The 25,943-nt window shown below is 36.8% G+C and overlaps 1 protein-coding gene across 3 annotated transcripts in view; it reads right to left on the bottom strand.

The window, feature by feature from the left end:
- Positions 1–25,943, bottom strand: part of SLC44A1 (solute carrier family 44 member 1) — a 212,851-nt gene that overhangs the window by 46,209 nt on the left and 140,699 nt on the right. The window contains exons 13-16 of one of the 3 annotated variants that reach the window (XM_043452948.1): positions 17,403–17,540; positions 10,216–10,452; positions 8,366–8,446; positions 3,079–5,438 (exon numbers count right to left, since the gene is read on the bottom strand). In XM_043452948.1, coding sequence (XP_043308883.1) covers positions 5,415–5,438; positions 8,366–8,446; positions 10,216–10,452; positions 17,403–17,540 — 480 coding nt within the window. In that variant the 3' untranslated portion in view covers positions 3,079–5,414. Of the gene's footprint in view, positions 1–3,078; positions 5,439–7,519; positions 8,447–10,215; positions 10,453–17,402; positions 17,541–25,943 lie in introns of those variants that run through there. The other 2 variants (XM_043452950.1, XM_043452947.1) reach the window with 2 other exon arrangements.

Raw genomic sequence — 25,943 nt, 5'->3', positions numbered from 1 at the left:
AGGCCTAATCACTACTTCATTTCAAAACACAAACCAACTTTAGAGTAGCCTCTGACTTGTGTTCATTAGGCTCTAAGGAGGTCAGGTGGAGGCTCGCAGTCTGAGGGTCCTGAAATTCTACCAGTATTTTAAATATTCATAGATAGGCTATGAGACTTTGAGAGAAAGATAATTCATGCTTTCATAACCTTCTCAAAGGGCCCCTTGGTCCCCGCAAAAGATTACAAACCTGCTTTTGAATGCATGCATGCCAAGTCACTTCAGTCGTGTGTGACTCTTTGTGACCCTATGGACCATAGCCTACCAAGCTCCTCTGTCCATGGGATTCTCCAGGCAAGAATAACTGGAGTGGGTTGCCATGCCCTCCTCCAGGGTATCTTCCCAACGCAGGAATCAAACTCGTGTCTCTTATGTCTACCTGTATTGGCAGGCGGGATCCTTACCTCTAGTGCCACCTGGGAAGCTCCGTGCTTTTGATAGCAAATAAAAGTGAGAGATTTCTGAAACATTTGGAAATTACAATCTTTTGATGTTCAGCTAGATCTTGACTAGACTATGAGTTATTTGAAAGATTTACTATTCTGAATTCCCTTGTCTACAATGTTATTTCTCAGGAAATCATTCATGCTGTAAAACTGAGTATCAAAACTGAATAAAATAGCCTAATATTTGTGTCCCTAACGACTGCATGTCTTCTTTACAAATTTACTAATGAATTCCTTTAGAAAATACCAAACTTAAATCCTTCTTATCTAATTTAGAAAAGTGATAACTGTTCCTGTGATATTGAAATGGAAGCACAATTTGTCTTTTTTTTACACATATAAAAAGGATATGGGGAGGAAGAGAGGGTACTGTAATATTTCCATAGAAAAGGTTTTCCACAGAAATTCTCAAGTTTAAAAACTTTGTATTGAAGTTTTTTTATAAGAAAGATATCTTCAAAGATTTAAATCTTGGATTAAAATTTCCCTCTTAATTAAAACTTGGGAGAATATGAATTTGACTCAAATTTATGAAACATGAAGGGGGGAAAGCATGCTATTTAAAAATTTTAAGTGTATACAACATGCTTTTTATTTTGTTTTCTAAGTTTGCCAGCTTTATTTTTTCTTGGCACATTCAAGGATTCTGCTTTTTCACAATTTGGGCTGTGTGCCATGAAAAAAGATGAGCTAATTCTAAAAGCAGCCACTGTCTATGAAGAAAGACTACTTTTCAAATGGGCCAACATGTATTCCTTAGCACACAAAGATACATGAATATGCATTTAAAGCAAAAGGCATTCTACATTGTGAATATATAATACACAAGCTCTGCTTTATGCATTTACTTATGAACTCACAATTTTCTAATATATATCCACAGACCACATCTTAACAACTCTAGGCAAGCCATTATAGTGCACTTTTCATTTGTCAGATGGAATATAAGAAGAGAATACAGAAATTAACTGTGGCAGGTACACTGATAAGCCTCCATACTCTGGGGATTTCATTTTTATTTTTTTAAGTAATAGTAAAAAAAGAAGAAAAAAGCAGTAGAGAACTTATTGAAAGGTAAAACCTTATAAAGACCTTTCTGAAGGAAATGTCTCAGAGGTTATGTTAAGGCTATTGGAAACTCCAAAAATTCAAGTGAGGTTACTGATCAAAAATAAAATAAAACATTCAGGTCACCATAACTATCAACTCGAGTTTTGGAAATGACCCCAGAATTCTACATTGAAGGCCTTTCAGTGGTCTTTATTAGCTAGTGGTGGTGCTTGGTGGAAACGGTCAGGGCTTTAGGGGCATTAATACGGCCTCATGAATATTAGGTACCTGTAGTTTCCATAGGTTTTTTAAGGGAGAGGGTGGGAGGAGCCTTACTCTGGTTTCAAGCAGTTCAGGACCACAATATAGGAAGGAGTCATCTCCTCACTACCCTCTAGTGGGGTGAAATCCTGAAACTGCCCTGGAAGATAACAGAGCCCTTGGCAGACCAAGATCAGTGGTATTGGGAACTGGCAGCTTAATGCCTTTCGCTGAAAGAAGAAAAAAATGAGTCAGGGAGCATCTGTACAAAGGGAAAACTTATTTGCCACATAACTTTTAAATAGACTCTGTGAGTGCCCCCTCCTCAACCATTATGGAAAAAGTTGAGGGACCAACATACAGTTAAGCTACTTAAATTGCAGTAACTTAGGACTTAATTATGCAATAGGATAGGATAAAAGCTCTAATCCTTAAACACTAAACACTGCATTAAATGGTTTAAAGGAACAACCTGCTTTGAGCTGTGCTCAATCCGTGCAAGGATTATACAATCTCAGTGCTCTAGCTAAATTCCTCATGTTTACCTAATGTACTGGTAAGCCTCCCATAGAAGATGGGTCTCTCGGATTTATACTGAAATATAACCTTTTCCCTCCCCTATCATATACAGCAGAGCTTACTCTTCAGGCAGGAGCCCAGAAAGTTTGAATCAGGCACCAGAGCCTGAATTTTCTGATGGCAGCAAAGATTATGATTCTCTTCTCACTGTGATCACCCTTGACGAGAGAGGATGCTAACTACAACTCTGGAAACAGGCGTTCTTAACACGCTTTTGAAGATACACCACAGAAAAAGACAAAAACCGTAACACAGAGTCAGTGGTTTATAAAAGTATTCAGGTAACCACATTCCACAGATAATTTTTGTTCTTCATCTATTCTTCTCACTTGAGCAGAGATGGAGGCAGGGAGCAAAATAGCAGTAAGGCAGCCCAGAGCTAGCTGAGGAATGACTCGTGATGAATGAAAGCGGCAGCAGGGCTATCCAAACATAACCTCAAAACATTCAGATATTGCTAAAAAGCCTCTGTGAGTCTTTCTAAAATGCCTCAAGGAATGACGCTCATGGGAGAGTGATATTTTATAAATCAAATATCTCTCTGTGTGTGCCTGTGTAATATTATGCCTGTTTATAATAATATATGCACATCTGCATATATACCTGTATGGCACACACATTCACTGAAGAGGAAACAGGCTAGCAATTAATCTGGAACACAAATGACATGGTTACACATAGATCATAATTTCTAAACACAATGTTAGTAAAACAAAATTTATTTGTAAAACAGGACCTGTTATATAAAATGGCACACAATCCAGTTATACAAAAATACAAAATTTCTTTCTGATTACAGTTCTAGTTGCAAATGATAATTAGAAAGCATTCCTGGTGGCTTCCAAATAGCTGAGATTGCGAGCATACGGAACAGGGAGCAGCAAGAGTCCATGGTGCTGGGATGTCCAAGCGAGCAGAACCTAATTTCCAAATTCAAGACTTCCAGCAGGTCACTTTGGAGGGACACCTCCTAAAATAACTAGCGCCTGGAATGTCTTCTGTTTTGATACCCATCTTCTAGACTCTTGCCAACCCTAAATTTAGTTCCCAATGTTTCTTAATGTCCATAATCTGTGTGGCTATGAAACAGAAGGTATGCTGAATTTTCTTACATGATTTGCTCTCTCACCTATTTGGATGATGATTAGTTACATGATTATATTTATTCCATTTCAAATGATATAAAAGAGTACAATGATACCGTTTAGTGACATCAGATGTTAGATGTTAACTTCTGGAGAATTATTGTTTCAATTAGCTACTCTCATAATGTTCTTTTCTGTGATCTTGCCAAGACATGAGCTCTTGTTTCTTTTTTTTTTTTTTAATTTCAGACTCTTATTGCAAATATTCTGAAAAATCAGAAATATTACGAGCTTTGAAAAGAAACCAAGGCATTTAGCAAATTTTAGCCTAGCTAAAGAACACAGATACTTAAAAAAAAATACAATTTACCTTTTGCAGCAATTTAAAGGTCCAACCCTTTGAAAGGAAGCACATTAGCAAACAGCTGCTTATTAAGCCCTAGTGACATTAATTGTATGCATTTCCATAATACCGGTCTAATTCATTTTCTAATTCTGGTAGGAGGCAATGCTTTCTTTCAAAAGATTCTCCTTCCATGGAATGATAAAATGCTGAGGCTTTTCTTTTTTTTTTTTTGTACAGAGCCTGTATTTAGTGCAATAAGTTTAAAAAATCTGCTCTGAAATATTTACTTTACATTAACAAAAATAGCTTTTTTTAAAAAAATTGTAACAAAAAGGAGTTATCGCATAAACAGATCATGAATTATTCTTAGCAAATTACACTTTTTTTTCTTAAAGCATTCACCATTACAATAAGCAGAACAATGGAATATTAGCCATTCATATCTGGTAAGCTTCAGGAATTAAAAAAACCCCCCCAAACCCAAAACCCATCCCCAAACACAAAGAACGTTCAACACTTGAGGATCAAAACGTTAACCAATTCTTCAGTTAAACATTGTAGAATTCTGGATACTCAGTGAATTGCCAAGAAGAGGAGCACCTGCCAGTATGTTTTTAAGATTTTACAGCAAGCATTTGAATAAAACGGCCGGCCGTTTAGCTCTAAGCCACTAGGGCTCCTCTGAAGCAGAAGCCCAAGCACTGGAATTTTCAACGCTTTGTGTTCTCCCTTTTTTATTCCTCCCAGCATTATTTACTTTGCAAATCGATACACAGAAACTTAAAGGCTAAACTTGCTGGGTGCCCCAGCTTCCTTTCAAATCAGGCACACGAATGTGTGGAGGATGCTACTAACATCAAAAGAAAGAAAGACAAAATGTAAGAAAAAAGTTTGCATAAGAAAGATTATCTACCCTTTTCTTTTTTACCTACTCTCTTTATAGAAGCATTAGGGTAAACTACAAATACCTGAGGAGTTGGTTACTTTTTAATGTTGGCTGACAAATGCATGAGCTATTATGAAAAATGCCCAAATTGGGTCCACTTGTATGTTTCTAAAAGGAAAATGACATGGCTTCTTTGATTGGGGAAAACTGATTGGACTAAGTCCTTATTAACCTGAAAGCATATGCCTAGTCTCATCCCACTAGGACTTATGCATCAGTAAAATAAGGTCTTGATTTTATGCACACATCAGGGAAATCACCCCTGAATAAACTTTAGACAGAGGATTCAGTACAATAATTTTACCTAATTTAAATAACTAAAGTTAAAATCTCCTCTAAGTTATTAAAAATGTTAATCAGATATGAATCTTAACATTTCCATTAAGACAATTACAATTGAAAACATTAAATGATGGCAGTTGCCTTGTAAAAGCCACCCGTATGAAAGGAGTACATGTTTGACAAAAATAAGCATAAAAAAGGTATTAAATCCCTGTTCCTTTTCTCTGATTTTGGCTGATTATGTGTGTGTGTGTATATACGTATACATATATATACACACATACATATACATATATACACACACCCACACACACAAATACATAGTTATGTGTATATATTGTTTTGGAATGTCAATGGGGTTCCATAACGATCAGCTAGGTTCAAGCAGAACTTGCTCCCGAAGCCTAGAAAACAAAGTCATACAGAGTATAATCTTAGACAGTTATCATTAAAAGGAGATCATGAATGATGTTACAAATACACAGATGGTCACAAACGGCAATAAAGCAAAATGGATTGAGAATCCCTCTTCCCTAAACCTAAATTCCAGGGGCTGAAATTCCTGTTGAAATTCACATTTCCCTCTGGGTCATCTTTAACATAGGCAGAGAATTCATCTCTAGTTTACACTGCTCTAGTGCCCAGGTTTTTTCCTCCATTTTCTCTGTAAGTTTCTCCTGTATGACAAAAAGCAAAAGGCCAGAATATCTTTTTCTTAAACCTCTACATCATATTTGGTACATTTTTCTAAAATAATTTTCAAAGGTGTATAGAAAGACCTTACAAACCTTCAAAGTTTCCTTAACTAGTGAGGCTCTCTCTCAAATAAAAAAGTCTTAAGAGGAAAATTGGAAGTACTTATATTTAGTTCAGTGATTCCCTGTCGAAAGTAAATATTCAAATCTTAGATTTCTGCACATTATTTTATAGGAAAAAAACCTCCTATATTAAACTATTGCATTAAAGAGAAACACAGTGAACTCAAACAGCCAGTGTTTCTATAGATGATGGTCTGTTAACAGAACTTTCATCTAAGGGAACAACATGTGAATTAAACCAAGCAAATACAAACAAGCAATCCCAAATTCAACCAAGTCCCAAACTATAGGAGGGAATTTCTCAGGTAATTCTTTAGGGACATACACAAGATGCTGGAGGTAGTTGAGGTCAACTCTTACCACGCGTACTACAAAAGATGAGAAGGAGAGGTACTGATGAAAGATTTAAAAGTTAAAAGATTCAACTACGCTGTGAACAACAATTCACACTTCTCTCACAGGGACTTTCTGAACCACTTAAAATATAATTCTTACAGATCAAATGCTACAGTGTACAAAGCACCAGAAAAACAATGCACATAAAAGATGTATTTGGATACACAGCAGAGGGCTTTGTCATTAATCTGCAAGCAATGAACCAATGAACAACACAAAATAAAAGCAGAATGAAGAATTTAATGCAGTTTCTGAATTAAGGGAAATTAATTCAAAACTGAAAGTAATATTAGGGGGAAGAAACCCTTTCTACATTTTTGGCTTCTAGTAGAATACCACATAATGTAGGCAATTCTCCTAGTACTAATACCTATGATTGAGGGGTCTAGGTAAGAGAAAATATATTTGCATTCTGGTATGCCACAAGTCAGCTATCTTTCCCCCAAGAATAATACAGAAATACCTGCTAACTTATGGTCAGAGTAGCTAGTCCTAAACTTCTAATTATTTCTCCCTTTCTTTAAATGCTTATCACTGAAGAATGATTTAATGTAAGCTTCAACCACTGAAAAGAGAGAAAAGAGGGGAGAGTAGTTTACATTTTAAGATTGTATATGCCTTTTAAAAGTTTCAGGTTTGAAACCTTATTTTATGAACAATTAGGACAACCAAGCAGTGGCAAGGAGGAAGCCTTCCTCATTTTTCTAGACCACCTTGGAGTTGGCAGAATTTTCACTTCAACTCCCCCAGGCTCTGTGAAGTTAAGGGGATGCAGAAAGAAAAGGTAGGAAGGTGAGGATCCTAACAGGAGAAACTGGTGATTAGCGCCCCTTCCCTGTTCATCTAGTTCTGACTGATGCACACTTCTAAGAGTTTATTTGGCCATTCTAGATCTTTTTATTTATGATTAGAGCAACCTGTGTCTTGGGACTATAAGTGTTGAAGTTTTGATTTTATCATCATCAGTGCTATTAAGAGCAACATTGAAACAGATGGGGTTATAGAGAAGAGTTTATGTCTAAAGATTCTGTTGAGGTTTTAATGCAGGTTGAATATGCAATTATTTTCTATAAACATGTACCTCTGCCATGAACCCATCTCCTCTATTCCTACATACTTAAATAGACTTGTTTTAAACTATCTAATTCTTAAATTAGAGACTTATAACTCAAACCATTTATTCAAGTATAAAGAAGAAAGACAAAAGAATCCTTACCTTACCTTTCTTGGGACATTATATGCAATTAGAAGGCATGTTATTTTAAATTAACTGTTTTAAGGATGTAGGCAATTATATAATATTTTGAAATAAACATGCTATTTAAGAAGAGTACATTTGTAATACAAGCAGTAATTAGACCAATATAGCTAAAGACATCTGTCATTATGCAGTGGTAAGAATATGTGTGGGAAAGGCTACTCAGGATTCTCTTCCACTGGTTAACTTTAAGTTGCTTTTTTCAAATGTTAAGAGTGGTTATATATATCACTGACCAGAGATAATTTATCTTTCTCACAATTAAGCTGAGGCTGGAGAAGACCAGATTGTCTTACTGAGTGGGAATGTGGGTGTGGATGGAAATAGCCTTGTTTGCTACTGAAAAATCACTTAAGAAACAAAGAAAGTACAGTCCAGGCAACAGAAGAAAAAGTCAGCAAGGGGAAAAGACAGCAACATAAACAAACCAATATTAAAAAGGGAAGAAATATGAATTTCAGCAAGTTGAAAGGAATTGCTATCATCACTTCTAAAATGATAAGTATTAAACTGTCAGTTCAAGTGCACAACCAAATGTTCAGTCCCATGAAAACTAAACTCTGATAGCTAAACACAAAGAAAATGGAAACCGGCAAGTTCACCCTAGGGACAGAGAGATCCCCTACCCCCGCCATGAACACTGTTCCTTTCAGCTTACTTTGAGAGAAGGCGGTCTCAGCTGTGACAAGAATTCCGCCATCCAAGTGATGGGTAAACACACAAACAGAAAGAGCAGCATGTCCTGCGTGATACAGATCACAACAGCTTCTCCTGAACAAGTGCAGTCAGTGAAGAGAGAGAGAGAGAGGAAGAGAAAGTGAAACTCCTGGAGGGCAGCTGCCTCCTCATCACCACCTACCATCGGTTTTAGCTCTCTGGCATCAGCAACGCCTCCCTTACCAGCTTCCTTCATTGCTTTCCTACTGTTTTCCACAAACTCCTGAAAAACAGGGACCAGATTACATAAATTCTTAGGTCCTTTCAGACTTTAGACGATAGATGATTTCTAAAGAATATTGACATGTTTGACTCAGTAATGGTAAATGGATGGCCTAAAAAAAACCAGCAATAAATAATGTTTGGTACCATACACAAGAATGGCTCAGTTTGAGGGTATGGACTGCAAGCTGTTGATATAAAATCTTTTTGCCCACCATTCCTCGTGACAATCTTACTTAGACTCAAAGAGATGTTTAGTTATCTGGAAGAGAAAATAACTCTTGATTTTTAGAAAAGACTATTTTCTCACCCTTAGAATATTATTTGTTATTTTACCTTTTTCCATATCAAGGCTAAATAAATGAAACAAGAACATTTTATTCCATTAAGCCCCCTCTTTAAAATAACCCTAGGAGGTAAAAGAAAGCATTCACACTACTTAGTATACTATTTTTACCAAGGCATAAATAAGCTACTTAAAAAAATTGTCTATATGGCCTTGAAATTATTCCATAAAGCAGGAAGACAGGGAGTAACAACCAGAAACAGCTGGTCAGAAGCAGTTAAAATGGGATTATGCCCCAAAGGAAACACTTTTATCCTGTCAAAGTTTATGGAGCACTTCCTCATTCAATATCCTCATCATTCTTACAGACAAAACTAAAGTGAGAAAAACTATATCTTTCACTCTGTTTTTCATCAGTGGCTTAAAGAACAAAACAAATCCCTCCTTCTAAATGCCTTAATCACAAGAGAGATGTATTGCTCTTAAATCAAGTTCAATGATGAGAATAATCAGGATTATAATGGAGATTATGAAAATGTCCAAAATGTAGCTGGTGACGTTCTTAATAACAGAGATAATGAGTACCAAATAGGTCAGTTGAATCATTTGGAATTTTTGAGATTGAAAAAAAAAATCTAGCTTATTTATTAATAAATTTATTTTAGATTTAACTGGATAAACCATATTAATGGAAGATGTTTTGCTATCTCAATGTCTAATGTTTAATCTTCAATACTATTCATTCTTGAGATAGGACTATTTCACAGATTATTATTAAGAAGCATCTTTAATTTGGTAGCATTTAATATAGATCCTAGTATTTAAATCATTTTAATATGGTTTCCAAATTTTTTAAAACATTTAATTGAGGTTTTAATATAGGGAAGCTGTAGAGGCTATGTAACTACAAAGAATATGTTATCTTTGTAAAGGTTTGGATCTTGACTAATGGAAAACAATACAATCTACCAGTCATGGGTCTGATAATCTGTATTCATTACAAAACATCTTCAATTTGGCTTGGCATATGAGTTTTAACAGGTTGACAGCAATAATATTTAGAAAAGTGGTGGATGGAGAAATACAGGTAGACACTACAACCCAGGAAATAAAACTTTTCATCTTTGAATTCTGATTTAGAAAAGGCACTTAGAACGTGAGTGGTCCAACATTGCAGTCTCAAGGGCTAAAAACGCCTATTCAAATTAATCTAACGGCAGAGACGAGGAGAGCAGTATGGAACCATGTGAACTCAGGACTCTCAGTGGGATACTGCTCTAGCTAGATGGATTCAAATGGTCTCATTCATGCCAAATGGGTCTTCTTCCCTGACTTCCCCAAGACTAGCCTCATTCATGAGTGCTACAGATTAATTCTGAATTACTCAGTTGCATATAATGGGAATTAAACATAGAGAATCTTCTACAACATTTATATTAGTGTTTTTGATCCTTAAAGCAGTAGAGGGCATTTGAAGTACTTACCATCAGTACTTTATCCATATAAAATTCTCTGCCTGGGCTCCCATCATTGTATTTTGTATCAACGGCAAAACACAAGAATAAAACATCCACTACCATCTCATAAATGGACAGGAAGCAATGGGCGACCAGGAAAGCAAAGAGGCAGACGATGATCAGAGGCAGCACCCACACTGTGTAATCTTGTTGGTAGTTGAGCAGCATAACCCCAGCCAGACCCGTGCTGCAGACGATCAGCACCTGAAACGGGGAAAACAGAGACCATACTTAGTAACCTCCTGCAGAAAACCTCTATTTCTTCATCATCTGCAGACTTACAGTCCTCTTTACTCTTCAGAAATGATGGCTGTATGAATTCATGCCACCTCAACTTAGAAAGTGCAATCCATAGATACGCATATACGTGTGTATCAAGTAACATAAAACATCATCCATGTTGACAATAAAAATAATCAAGTTTTCCAAGTGGTATGCTTGTTCCCTAAGACTTCACTTTTTTAGCACCAGTGGCAATCTCTAAGAGAAAAATGTATACCTATCTTGGAAAAAAAAATTATACACACTCTTAGCATGCAGAAGAAAACTACTGACATTGCAGGGTATCACTGTGTATTTTTTTCTAAGCATTTTTACATATATGAAATGGTATTATATAAGCAAATCATTAAAAGTTCTTCATTAATATTTATATATAATACATGCTTCTTAAGTACATATTCAGCTACACTATTTTCATTCTGTGGGTGGTTTAAAATTTGTTTAACCATTCTCCTACATTTGGAGACATTGTTTTCAGATATAAATAATGCTGCAACCTAACATCTCTGAGAGCTTTCTCTTTGTCTCATATTTTATTTCCCATAGAACATGTGGTATGTTTAAGACAATTTGCTATGAAGTGTTGATTTGGACTATTTGTGAAGAAAGAGGTTGCCAAACACATTTATGCTGTAAAAATAAAAGAAATAGCCATTTGCTCACTGTCAAGAACCACCTACTCTGATGCTTCATCACCACACATGCAGCACTTTAAATTTTCTGTGGTCTGTTTAATATATTTTATTTCAGTTTTTCAATAACCCTATGAATGGCTTATAGTGAACATTATCACCCTTGTATTATAGATTGGGAAACATTCGTAGAGAGCCTAGCCGGCCTGCCCAAGGCCACAGAGTAGAATAAAGAGCAGATACCACTCAAAAAATAGTCTTGTGATGACAACACCATTGCTCTTTCCAGGTAAACATTCAGCAAATACTTGGATACTGATACATTACAGTAATAGGTACACTGAATCCTAGTGGCACTCTTGCCCAGCACTTTACCTGGCCTAGCATCAAGCTGTAAATAAAAAAAAAAAAGAAAGAGCCCTCAAGAACCGCAGCAGCCTTTCCTTGCCCAGGGTTGAAGCCAAGAGACTGGGAATTCTTTTGTCTTTCCCCTACTGTCTGTCAACACCAAAGCATCTCTCAGTCACCGTTATCTTAACCAGGAATTATAATGCATCAGAGGATATACTGGTTAAGCAACAAATTGTTCCCTCTCTCAGATGATTTTAGGGAGCAAAGCTGGGTCTGCTCCCCTCCCATCATTTTTGTGGCAATACATTTATGAATCTTCTCTCATGATGAGTTATTTATGGGGTAATGTCCACAAACAGCTAATTAGGCCCGTTTTCTTTCACTCTTCTGGTTTCAGTTTTTTTTTTTTTTGGTTTCAATTTTAGAGTGAGTTATTTCTTACCCTCTTCAATGTTTTTACATCTACCTGATGGGAGAACTGAGCTGCTTTATGCTCTCTCTATGCCACTAAAAGTTAAACCACATTTGAATGTTAAAGTCAATAACAGGCAGAAGATGTGGCTCAGACAAAGCGGATGTTGAGACAAAAGCTGTTAAGGTAGAATACTGTCACATGAGAAACAACTATGAAAATCAGTGATATTTAGCTTAAAAAGTCAAAGAAATGTAATAACTACTCCCTAGTATAATGAAAGGGCATCATGCACCCATTCAAGCAGAGGATACATTAGTGGTTATCAAATTATCAGATGGGCTAGGAATCACTCGGGGAGTTTGTGAATAAAATGCAGATTCTCAAGCCTTGCCCCCAGAGAGTCTTATTGGTTGGATTTAAGATGAAGTCAGCAATATTCATTTTAAAAGTACCCCCAGTGAGTCTTAGAAAGTCCACAGCCTACAAGTAGTATGGCTCTATATACCTGGTGGGTGTCCTCCATGGTGAGTTCGCATAGCCAAGGGAGTATTCAAGAGAATCACTTGGGACTTCTACATATATTTCTCATATGCTAAAAATTTATTTTTTATTAAAAGCTATACATATATCATAAATAAACAAATATATTGGGGAAGTGTGCTCAAAATTTCTAATAGGATATGTAATTTTTAAAGTTTAGACAATCTTATAATAAAGGGTAAGTTCTCAGCAAATCAGGGTAGAATGTGAGAAGCAGGAAGAAAGGATACTAGTTTTGGAGTCAGAAAGATATAAGATTGAATCTGAGTTAGTACTTTTTAGTTTTGTGACTAAGCAAGTTCATTTAACCTTTCTGAACCTATTTATCCATCTTTAAAAGAGATACAATATGACATACACCCCGTAACTGTTAAGCATTCTGAAAGCATTTTACATAGTGACTGGCAATCTTAGTTTCTTCCTTTTTTCGGTCATCAATCCTGGATTTATGATGCCTTTTCTCCCATGAAACCCATGTTTTGAAAGATTTTGTTTACCAATAAAATAGCATCTATAAGTAATAATTTAATTTTCACTTTTTAATTGAATGAACTCAGATTAAACTGTCAACTAGGACAAAGTAGTGTCACAAAAAGTATTATCAAATAGACATAAAATAATTTCATACTGAAGCAAAGAAACTTAAGATTTGAGGGATTTTTGGGGTATAGTTTTCTTGGTATAAATATGCAATATCTATTCGACTTTAAAATGTTGAAATATAGCTTCTACATCTTTATTCTTAACCTTTGAGGACCCTATAGGCCAGCAATCATAGGTCATAAGCCACTAAACTAGAGGAGCTAGGGTCTCGTCTAAATCTAATTTTCCATTCCATAAAATCATTGGGGCTTCATAGAAACAAAATCCATGACACTATTTTTTGTTTTCTTTCTAAAATCAAGGTTCTGAAAATTAAATTTTAAACTTTGAAATAATTATGGATTAATGTGAAATAGTAGAAAAGTAACACAGAACGAACCCCATGTACCCTTTACCCAGTTCCCTTCAATGATAACACTTTGCAAAATTATACTGACAGTAGTGAATACAAAGTCACAACCTAGATATTGACACCGGTACAGTAAAGATAGCGAACATACCCATCATCACAAGCCTCCTTCACTTTAATTTTTTATAGCTATCCTTACTTCCCTTCACCCCATCACTAACTGGGCAACCACATATATAGTCTCCATTTTTATTATGTCATTTTAAGAAAGTTGTATAAATGGAATCATGCAAGACTTAATCTTCTGGGATTGGCATTTTTTACTCAGCATAATTCCCTCAAGATTCATCCAAGTTGTTGAATGCACTAATAATTTGTTCCTAACAATTTTATGTTTATTATGATCTATCTAGTTGAACTATCTGATCAAAAACTATTTCTGCATACTAGTAGTTATTAATTTCATTAATTTCAGTTAATTTCATTAACTGTTACAAAAGGAACTCTTTAAAAGATTTTTGAAAAAGGAAAACAACCAAAAAAAGAAAAAGGAAAACAAGAAATTCATTTTAGTATGTTAGAAACCCAAAAGGTTTTTTTTTTCCCTCTTATCTTTTTCCTTTTTTGATGTGTCAGTTTAAAAACTGTTTATCTTTCATGGTCTTAGGTCTTTTTGTAAATAATGTTAGATATATTACTCAAAATTATACTTTGCTGGAAAGCAACTTGGAAATACATATCAAAAATTCTATTATGTACTTGAACTCATTAATTCTACTTCTACAATTCTGGCCTTAGGACATAAGTATTACTATGGGCAAGAATTGGTATACAAAAGTTTCACTATAGTACACTTTATAATAGTAAAAAATATGAGGAAAGTTTAACAGTAAAAAACAAAACAAAGGCTTTATTAAATAAATGATACAATTGTATAATCACATTTAAGACATTTTTAATAAAATGAGAAATGCTCATAATATGAAGTGAAAAAAAGGGATACAAAACTGTCTTTTCTACCAGATTTTAAATTTGCTTTATTGACTAGTATTATAACCAGCATCCAGAAAAGCCCCCGGTACATTACTAGTAGGTACTCTATAAACACTTCTTTAATGACTAAAAGGTTATGAGAAACATAAGAAAAAAAACTAAGAAAAAAAGCCTGTCTTCTTCTTAGAAGACAGACTTCTGAAAAACTCAAAGCCAATTTTAAAATACTGCATTTTATCATGTATATATTTTTCCATTATAAAAAATGCACAAAACTTTATCATGGTAAAGTGGGAGGAGGGGTTTGGAATCAATTCATATTTTCAATACCTGAAAGCAATCATTATTAAGATTTTGAGATACTAATTTTCATTTTTTTCTTATGCACATTTTTAAACAGTTCTGTGATAGTCTAGTAGTTTTACTCAGCTTTCCACTTACCATATTATACACAATCATATTATAAACTCTTAATAAAAAAACATAATTTAGGGAATTCCCTGATGGTCCAGTGGTTAAAACGACAGTGCTTTCACTGTGGAGGGCGCAGGTTCAATCCCTGGCCAGAGAACTAAGATCTTAAAGACTGCATGGCATGGCCAAAAAAATGAAAAACAAAAAAAAAGGTTTAATAGGCAAATAGTCTGCAGATTATTACTTCCAACTTCTACTGTTAGGCAGTAGACTGCTTACATTTGGTCACTATTATAAATAATGCTGTATTTAGAATTATCTCTAGTAGTTTGGAGAAGGCAATGGCACCCCACTCCAGGACTCTTGCCTGGAAAATCCCATGGACGGAGGAGCCTGATAGGCTGCAGTCCATGGGGTCGCTAAGAGTCAGACACGACTGAGTGACTTCACTTTCGCTTTTCACTTTCATTCATTGGAGAAGGAAATGGCAACCCACTCCAGTGTTCTTGCCTGGAGAATCCCAGGGGCAGGGAGCCTGGTGGGCTGCTGTCTCGGGTCGCACAGAGTCGGACACGACTGAAGTGACTTAGCAGCAGCTAGTAGTTTACCATCATCAGAATCACTGAATCAAAAGGCTTCAGGGGAAAAAAAAAAAGGCCCAGGGACAAAATTTTTGTCAGTTAAGGCAATTATAGCTCACAGTGATTAAAAACTTTGAAGTCAGACAGATCTGAATCTGAACTCCAGCTCTGCCACATTTGAGTTTTCTAAATTTGGACAACCTACTTAGCTCTCTAAACTTTGGTTTCCTTTGCTGTGAAATGAAGATAATAGTAGCTCTCCTTATGGGGTGGAGGGTGGGGGGACCAAATGTAACACTTCACTGCCTAAAGCACTGCCCTCAGTACCTGGTACCCAGTAAGTGTCAAAAACTTTCTAATTGCTCTGTATATTTATATATATATAAATATATATATGTTTTTAAGTTGCTTTTTAGGTACTACGGGTCAATTATAAGTATGTAAAAGATAAACCAAAAATCTGGGGTCTCCCTGAATTATTCATATAGCACATAAATAACAGTAATGGTTAGTAATAGGATCAGACCTGTATTTAGTTCTTAATAAGAATTAACTCATTTCATTCTTACTATAATAAATTTCTTATTGTAAAAACATGACAAAAATCCAGGAGTCATATGTTTAATTACAAATTTTTAAAATAACTATCTGTACAGTTATATAATTCTTCTTAGATGACTGTTGCCTGAGAACTTAAAACTACACAGTGCTATGGGATGAGGGTTAGGGGTGGGAGCGAGGCTCCAGAGGGAGGGGATATATGTATACCTATAGCTGATTCACACTGTTTTATAGCAGAAACCAATACAGCATTGTAAAACAATTATATTCCAATTAAAAAATAAATTAAAAAACCTACATAGTGCCAATCAATGCCTTTTAACATCAAATACTTTTTCCCTTTTCCTTTGCAAAGGAAATATGTGTTTTTCCTTTAAAAACACAGTGGCTAGAGTAAAAAGTGCTCAATAGTAAGAGAATAGCATTTGACGGAATGGTGGCCATTATGATAATGATGAAATTATTAAGGTTATCAAAGCAATGTGAAAAAATACATAATAGAATATGAAGTGAAAAGGGAGAACAAATAGGTATGTATAGTAGGACTGTTATACTGTAGAAATATAAGCCTATGAAAAAGAAATATAAATATAAAATATAAAAAAGAAATATAAGCTTATGTATATTTCTATACATAGAAATATAAGCCTATGAAAAACATGGGAGGTAATATAAAAATAAGTTATCAGGTTATCATGGTAGTATCTTAAATTTTCTGAGTATTTTACGGTTTGAAATATAGATACAATGAACCCCAATTATAATGTTATCTAATATTTTTCAGATTTTAATAGCATAGAATAAAAAGATACTTGAGGACAGTTCACTCTCATTCCCCAACAGTTCTATTTTAAGGGATTTATATATAGTTAACGATAACCATTAATATTCATCAAGAACCTACAATGTCTCAGGCACTATCTTAGGTACTCTAGACATATTAATTAGCCTAATCCTCACAACTCTAGGGGTTTGGCACTACAGTTTCACAGATGGACAGACAGAGGCACAGAGTGGCTATGTACCCTGCCTTAGGTCACATAGCTAGTGAGACCAGGATTTTCATCCAGGCAGCCAGGCTTCAGATGCAATGGACCACCACATGGACTGTTTCGTATTTCAAAATATGTCAGGATAATCATGGGCAAATTACTTACCTGTGCTTGTCTCTGATCCCTCATGTGTATCATGAAGTTAATAAATAATAATAGAACTTCCATTACAAATTTGTTAACGAAGATTAAATGAGCGCAATACATGTAAAATACTTAGAAAAATGCCTGATACATATTAAGGGCTCTGTAAGTGCTTGCTTTATATTATGTGACTTTCAGGTTTTTGGTGGGCTACATATGTGTTTTAAATTGAAGAGCAACTACTGCATTATGTGAAAATTTACTATATGTCTCAGATAATATACTTGGTTTTATTACCTTGCCTAGGAATAACATGAAATCCCCCACCGTGTTGATGGCAGCTACTCGCAAAGCATTCTCCACGAGAATGACAAAGGCATCCTTCGCTGAGGTGCAGAAATTGGTGCTGTTGATAGCTGTGGCTGTGTATGCATTCTGGACAAAAGCAAAAACAATTTTTTATCAGTAAATGTTATCTTTACAATTTAAACTAAGGATAGTTAAAGCATAGCTTGCAAAAATATTTCACAGTTAAACCCATGGCTTTGGTGAGGTACAGATTTAGATTAAGCACAAGGAAATATAAGACATTAAAAAAAAAACCAATCTGATATGGTAAAGAGAACGCGGATGGCCTAGTTTCGGTCCTTTAAAAACATTGACATTTATAAAACACACATAAACCTTTCCAACATCCATTACCTTCTTCCCCGTCTTAGTAAATCAAACCATAATTTAACCTTTCCTAGATACTTTGGGTTCATCACTAGGCATTTCAGTGATGCTTTAAAAGCTACACACACGTATAAAGGCACCAGATTGCTGTGCTGTTATATCGGGAACATCTATTTCCTCCTCCTTGGCACTTTCTTCTGTGCTGTCACTTCTCACAGTTCTTGCAGTAGACAGCTCTTTGTTGCTGATTTTATACCTCTCCCTCTGGGGCAGAACATCAAATCCCCTTTGAGGAAACAATGCTTTCTCATTCTCTTGGAGTCTGAGTGAGGTTGACACTACCTCCAGCTCTGGGGGTAAGCTCTGATGGATGTAAGTCAATCAACATGTTTTACCCACAGTGACTGCTTCAGGAATTGGTACATAAACAAATCGGAGTCAGTGAAAGTAAAAGATGTTCCCCTGGGATTCTGGGAAAAAAAGAAGTTTTCTTTCTCTTCTGTAGGTGCTCCTGACAGAGGAGCTCTCTCATGTACCTGGATGCAAGGTGTGAGGATACAAATGACCATGCCTGTCTTGCCAACATAATGGAAGTCATAGCAGAGAGAGAAACCAGGTACTTACACTTGGTGACAATGTTTACATGGTTAGGGATCAGCCAGATTCTGTACTTTTCAGTTACAGAAGCTAATAAATAGCTAAGAATCTCTCCCCTTCTTCCCACCCCGACCCCCTTCTCTATCTTGCTCTTTTGGGGGCTAGACTAGACTGGTTTTCTGTTTCCTGTAGTACTGAGTCCCAGCTGATATATTTTATCCAATTGTACCTGCTTCTGTCTCCCCATGTTTTCTTTGACTAATAGTCACTCTGATTTTTTTTTTTCTTCTTTTTTCCATTACATTCTAGAATAGCACTGACACTTTCTGGAAAATGTGAATAAGTAACATAACATGAAATATGTTTGAGTCTTAAGAAGGGAAAGTATATGGACTTTGTAACGAAAACTTACAGTCCTGAGCAATTTTTGGTTTAGTGCTGACTTAAGAAATTGTTGGTGAGTCCAAAATATGAAGTTGCAGGAAAAACGCAGAACACAGAGGCATACTTTATACTGTGTTGTCTGTAAAGTTTTAAACACTGAGATCAGAAGAGTCTTTAATTTATGAGTGTTCCAACTGTACGCTTGTTAGATATTACGAACTGGGTATGAAGATGAGGTTGGAGTCATCAAAAATTTAATTTGCCATTATATGATTAATTTCATTGGTTAAAAATGCAGAACTTTTCAGGGCCAAAGAGAGTACTGTACTGAGTAGGTCACTATTTGTGGTTCATAAACTTTATTCAGTATTGGAACAGCAGGAAATAACAGTGCTCTTTGAGAAACACAGTATGGTCTTAATAAAGGAAATGTCTTCATACAAATTGGCATAACTTGTATGTAGTAGCCCTCAGTCAACAATAGAGTCCAAAATGCAGTACCTGGGTGCAATCTCAAAAACGACAGAATGAACTTGGTTCGCTTCCAAGGCAAACCATTCAATATCGCAGTAATCCAAGTCTGTGCCCCAATCACTAATGCCAAAGAAGATAAAGCTGAATGGTTCTATGAAGACCTACAAGGTCTTCTAGAACTAACACCAAAAAAAGATGTCCTTTTCATCACAGCGGACTGGAATGCAAAAGTAGAAGTCAAGATATACCTGAAGTAATAGGCAAGTTTGGCCTTGGAGTACAAAATGAAGAAGGGCAAAGGCTAACAGAGTTTTGCCGAGAGAACACACTGGTCATAGCAAACATCCTCTTCCAACAACACATGAGACAACATGGACATCACCAGTTGGTCAATACTGAAATCAGATGGATTCTATTCTCTGCAGATGAAGATGAAGCTCTATACAGTCAGCAAAAACAAGACTGGGAGCATGACACAGATCATCAGCTCCGTTTTGCAAAATTCAGACTTAAATTGAAGAAAGTAGGGAAAACCACAGGCCATTCAGGTATGACCTAAATCAAATCTGTTATGATTACACAGTGGAAGTGACAAATAGATTCAAAGGATTAGATCTGATACAGAGAGTACCTGAAGAACTATGGACGGAGGTTCGTAATACTGTCCAGGAGGTGATCAAAACCATCCCCAAAGAAAAAATGCAAGAAGGCAAAGTCGTTGTCTGAGGAGGCCTTACAAATAGCTGAGAAAAGAAGAGAAGCAAAGGGCAAAGGAGAAAAGGAAAGATATACCCATCTGAATGCAGAGTTCCAAGGAATAGCAAGGAGAAATAAGAAAGCCTACCTCAGTGATCAGTGCAAAGAAATAGAGGAAAGCAATAGGATGGGAAAAACTAGAGATCTCTTCAAGAAAATTAGAGATACCAAGGGAACTTCTCATGCAAAGATGGGCACAATAAAGGACAGAAATGGTATGGACCTAACAGAAGCAGAAGATATTAAGAAGAGGTGGCAAGAATACACAGAAGAACTACACAAAAAAAAAGATCTTAATGGCTCAGATAACCACAATGGTGTGATCATTCATCTAGAACCAGACATTTTGGAGTGCAAAGTCAAGTGGGCCTTAGGAAGCATCACCACAAACAAAGCTGGTGGAGGTGATGGAATTCCAGCTGAGCTATTTCAAATCCTCAAAGATGATGCTGTTAAGTGCTGCACTCAATATGTCAACAAATTTGGAAATCTCCACAGCAGCCACAGGACTGGAAAAGGTCAGTTTTCATCCCAATCCCAAAGAAAGGCAATGCCAAAGAATGTTCAAAGTACCGCACAACCGCACTCATTTCACATGCTAGCAAAGTAATGCTGAAAATTTTCCCAGCTAGGCTTCAACAGTATGTGAACTGAGAACTTCCACATGTTCAAGCTGGATTTAGAAAAGGCAGAGGAACCAGAGATCAAATTGCCAACAACAGTTGGATCATAGAAAAAGGAAGAGAATTCCAGAAAAACATCTACTTCTGCTTCATTGACTAGGCTATAGCCTTTGACTGTGTGCATAACCATCTATGGAAAATTCTTAAAGACATGGGAATACTAGACCATCTTACCTACTTCCTGAGAAACATGTATGCAGGTCAAGAAGCAACAGTCAGAACCAGACACAGAACAATGGACTAGTTACAAATTGGGAAAAGAGTACATCAAGGCTGTATATTGTCACCCTGCTTATTTAATTTATATGCAGAGAACATCATGAGAAATGCTGGGTTGGATGAAGCATGAGCTGGAATCAAGGCTGCTGGGAGAAACGGCAATAATTTCAGGCATGCAAATGACACCACCCTTTGGCAGAAAGTGAAGAGGAACTAAAGAGCCTCTGGATGAAGGTGAAAGAGGAGAGTGAAAAGCTGGCTTAAAACTCAACATTCAAAAACTAAGATCATGGCATCCAGTGCCATCACTTCATGGCAAATAGATGGGGAAACAATGGCAAAAGTGACAGACTATTTTTTGGGGCTCCAAAATCACTGCAGATGGTGACTGTAGCCATGAAATTCAGACGCTTGCTCTTTGGAAGAAAAGCTATGACCAACCTAGACAGCACATTAAAAAGCAGAAACATTACTTTGTCAACAAAGGTCTATCTAGCCAAAGCTATGGTTTTTCCAGTAGTCATTATGGATGAGAGTTGGACTATAAAGCAAGCTGAGCACCAAAGAATTGATGGTTTGAACTGTGGTGTTGAAGACTCTTGAGAGTCCCTTGGACTGCAAGGAGATCAAACCAGCCCATCCTAAAGGAAATCAACCCTGAATATTCATCAGAGGGACTGATGCTGAGGCTGAAACTCCAATACTTTGGCCACCCGATGTGAAGAGCCGACTTATTGGAGAAGACCCTGATGTTGGGGAAGATTGAAGGTAGGAGGAGAAGGGGACAACAGAGGTTGGATGGCATCACCGACTCGATGGACATGAGTTTGAGTAAGCTCTGGGAGTTGGTGATGGACAGAGAAGCCTGGTGTACTGCAGTCTAGGGGGTCGCAAAGAGTTGGACACGACTGAGCGACTGAACTGAACTGAAACCGGAAATGAGTATATGTGGTTTATGTTTCAAAAAGGCTGAGAAGGTGGGTTCTCTAGACTGTAAGTGAGGTTGGTGTTGATTCTTAATGTTACTCTAGAGGAGGGGCAAAAAAGTTTTTTGGTAAAAGACCAGATAGTGAATATTTTTGGCTTTGTGGACCATAAAGTCTCTGCCACAATTGCTCAGTTCTGCCATCATAACATAAAAACAGCCAAAACAGTTTGTAAATAAATGAACATAGCTGTGTGCCAATGAAACTTACATACTGAAGTACATATTCAGCCCACAGGCAGTAGTTTGAAAACTCTGCCCTAAAATAAATTATTAATGGGGCTTGTTTGGTTGTTTTTATTTGTTTTGGGTTTGTTTTTTGTTATTGTTATTCATTTTTTAGGTGAGTAAGGAACCAGTGAGAACTGGAAACTACTCTGGGTTCCTTGAGAATAGATCAAGATTGGAAAGTTCTGTATCATTTTTTAGCCGAGTTACTATTACAGTAACTCAAAAGTACAGTCAGTTTATTTTGATGTCATGAGGCTATTTGCAAAATGTTTCAAAAGAAGTTTTATAGAAGATTAGGAAATGTGAACTACTGCAGTTAGGTAATTAACTCTTTTGGTGCCTGCTGTCTTTTAACTGATAGGAAGCCCTGGCCAATGACAGCATAAAGTGGGCAAGCAGCAGATGAGTGCTACCAGGACAACTTAATAGTATGATTTCCTTAAAATATTGTATATATTAGCTTTTGAGGTAAGAGCTGTGAGCATGAGATAGTAATATATTGTGCTGTTGTTCATTCGTTCAGTTGTGTCCGACTCTTTGGTGACCCCATGGATTACAGCACACCAGGCTTCCCTCTCCTTCACGATTTCCTGGAGCTTGTTCAAACTCATGTCCATTGAGTCGGTGATCCCATCCAACCATCTCGTCCTCTGTCATCCCCTTCTTCTCCTACCATCAATCTTTCCCAGTATCAGGGTCTTCTCCAGTAAGTCGATAGGGGTAAAATACCCTACCACATTAACTACACATATACTATATATGTATGTACACACACACACACATATAATGAATGTTGATGTAAAAAAGCATCATTATAATGCCTAGAATCAAGGATACTGGATAACCCATTTAAAACAACTGTGTGTTGTCTTAAATCTCACCCCTAAATGAAGACCAATGATACTTAATATGTTGTACTCCCCTTTCCAGTTTGAACATAACTTTCCTTGAAAGAAGAGGCAGAACCGAGAGGATCCACAAACCTCCAATCTCTCTCTTCTGTTATCATCAGGTTAGCTGAGTCTAAGAGCAGGCCCAACTTTCCCAAACTAAACAACAAAAGTTTTTTTGGCTGCTGTCATTAATTTTCAGAGCTTCACTTTACTTGAGAATTATTCTTCTTCCTCTGCTGCTTCTTTTCTCCCTCCTCCAACCATCTCCACCCATTTGATCTACTTTTAAAGCAAAAGGCTATTTGTAGACATCAAAGGAGGCAGCAGTGATTTCTTTTCTCCATTCCTTGGTTTCCAGGGTTGGATGTGCTCACAGAAATTCAGCCTTCTTGGCAATATTCCTACAGATCTATGCAACTCTTTTATAGTCAACCTAACTGAAAAAAAGTGGGTATTTTATAAACTTTTTCCTACTCCTAAGGCAAGATGAGCTGCATGTGATACACAAAGGTCAAGATGATTTCTTTAGGAAGAAAAATGTGCTAAAGATCATAGCAGGCCATTGAAATTTCCCTCTACTTCCATATCTCTTAATCTAAAGGATTCACACCAGGGTTCTCAAGAAATTCTGAGTCCTTTGTGGCTAATAAGCGTTCTCTGAGCTTTTTGCTGATGACTTAGTTGAGATTTTTAGAGCCCACTCACCTTCTTCCCAGACTGCCTTCCTGATATTGAGCTAAATTGCCCACAGAGAGGCATCAATGATTAACATTTAGCCTGTGCCCAACATCTGCTCAGGCAGGACACAGGCTAAAAGACTCAATTCTCAGAAGCAACATGAAAGATGATCACCATCCAGAAATCTTTTTAAAAGGATGCCTATTAGCCCAAGTGGTCCCTGGTGTGTGTACTTTTGTGTGAAAGGTTATAGTGAAAAAGTACTGGTCCCCAGGCCTGCCTGGCCATAGGTCCCAGAGCACAGAGTCTAAACTTTCACACCTTCTTTCTTTTCTTCATTTAAGGACCTAGAAATTCTCTTAAAGTTTAAAATCTTAACATAATAACCCACTTAATAGGGCAAGCTAGATAGCAATGGTAGGAAAAGGGGAACAGATAAGTACAACTCTACATGTGAATCAGTTCAGTTCAGTTCAATTCAGTCGCTCAGTCGTGTCTGACTCTTTGCAACCCCATGAATCGCAGCAAGCCAGGCCTCCCTGTCCATCACCAACTCCCGGAGTTTACTCAAACTCATGTCCATCAAGTGGGTGATGCCATCCAGCCATCTCATCCTCTGTCGTCCCCTTCTCCTCCAGCCCTCAATCTTTCCCAGCATCAGGGTCTTTTCAAATGAGTCAGCTCTTTGCATCAGGTAGCCAAAGTACTGGAGTTTCAGCTTCAACATCAGTCCTACCAATCAACACCCAGGACTGATCTCCTTTAGGATGGACTGGTTGGATCTCCTTGCAATCCAAGGGACTCTCAAGAGTCTTCTCCAACACCACAGTTCAAAATCATCAATTCTTCGTTGCTCAGCTTTCTTTATAGTCCAACTCCTACATCCATACATGACCCCTAGAAAAACTATAGCCTTGACTAGATGGACATTTGCTGACAAAGTAATGTCTCTGCTTTTTAATATGCCGTCTAGGTTAGGGGCAACGGTAATCAAAATGATCCCTTTTTTGCATTTTGAGTGAGGGATGGAGGAAGCACAAAGTCTAATCTATACCATATATTTCACTCAGTTTGGTTCTAAACACTCCAACTTTTTAAGGGACATAAGAATTAAAAATATGTTGGAAATCTTAATTTAAATAGACTGCCTAAAAACTACCACTTGTCTCAGTTTAAAACAGGAAACAGTTTCAGCAGAAGGCTGCTTTCAGCAATTTATAGCAGAAAGCTTGAATATTCTCTATAACAAACAATTACTTTTCTTTAAATTGTACAAAAGCATGTATACATTTGACCCTTGAACAACACAGAGGTCAGGGTGCCAACTCTTTCACACAGTTGTCAATTCCCTCTCCTTCTACACCTCTTAGTCTAAAGGATTCAAGCCAGGGTTCTTAAGAAATTCTGAGTCCTTTGTGGCTAATAAGTGTTCTCTGAACTTTCTGCCAACCACTTAAGACTAACTTTATAGTCTCTGTTATCTATGGTTCCTGCAGCCATGGATTCAATCAACAGCAGACTGTGTTGTACTAGAGTATGCAGTACTTATTTTTAAAAATTCCTATATAAGTGGACCCCATAATTTTTTTCATCATAAGTTGATTTTACTACATTCACATATTAAACAGTACACCCACTGGTGGCCAATACCATATATTAATGACCAAAACAAGATAAAAAGGGGGTAGCACCCCACTTCCTCAAAAAAGCCCTGCCCCTTCCCTGGACTAATGCACATGCCTCCCCATCCCCATCATTTGCCACACTCCTCCTCCCTTTAGATTAAATCCCTCTTGCCAGGGTAAGAAGTTCATCTCTGATGGACCCACACAATCTAAAGCTGTTGTTCAAGGGTCAACTGTAGGAAGCAGTGTGTAGTCATGGCACGATCCAGGCAAACTTAGATTTGAAACTTCCTCCACCTCTAGATCATGTGATCTGCTCCAAGGTACCAGACTCAATGTTTTCACATATAAAAGAGAGGAAATGCACCTTCCTTAAAGAGTTGGAGCAAGTGATAATATATATAAAGTGCTTAGCGTACTATCAGGGATTTAAGTAGGTGCTCAAAAAATAACTCCCACTCATACTATGTAGAGAAAAGCTTTATAATCTTAAGGGTTTATCAGCTGGAGAACAGATACTCTCCAGTATTAAATATACTATCTTCAAGTAATGTCCAAGTAAACCAAGACCTGAGTAATTCAATGCCTAAAAGAAACAGATTCTAGTTGGAACAATCTTTCTTCTTAAAGTGAATTTT

The sequence above is a fragment of the Cervus canadensis genome, chromosome 30, assembly GCF_019320065.1.
Source record: "Cervus canadensis isolate Bull #8, Minnesota chromosome 30, ASM1932006v1, whole genome shotgun sequence".
In the NCBI taxonomy this organism is placed as follows: domain Eukaryota; kingdom Metazoa; phylum Chordata; class Mammalia; order Artiodactyla; family Cervidae; genus Cervus; species Cervus canadensis.
The sequence above is the reverse complement of the archived record's forward strand: the minus strand, read 5'-3'. Positions and strand labels throughout refer to the sequence as shown.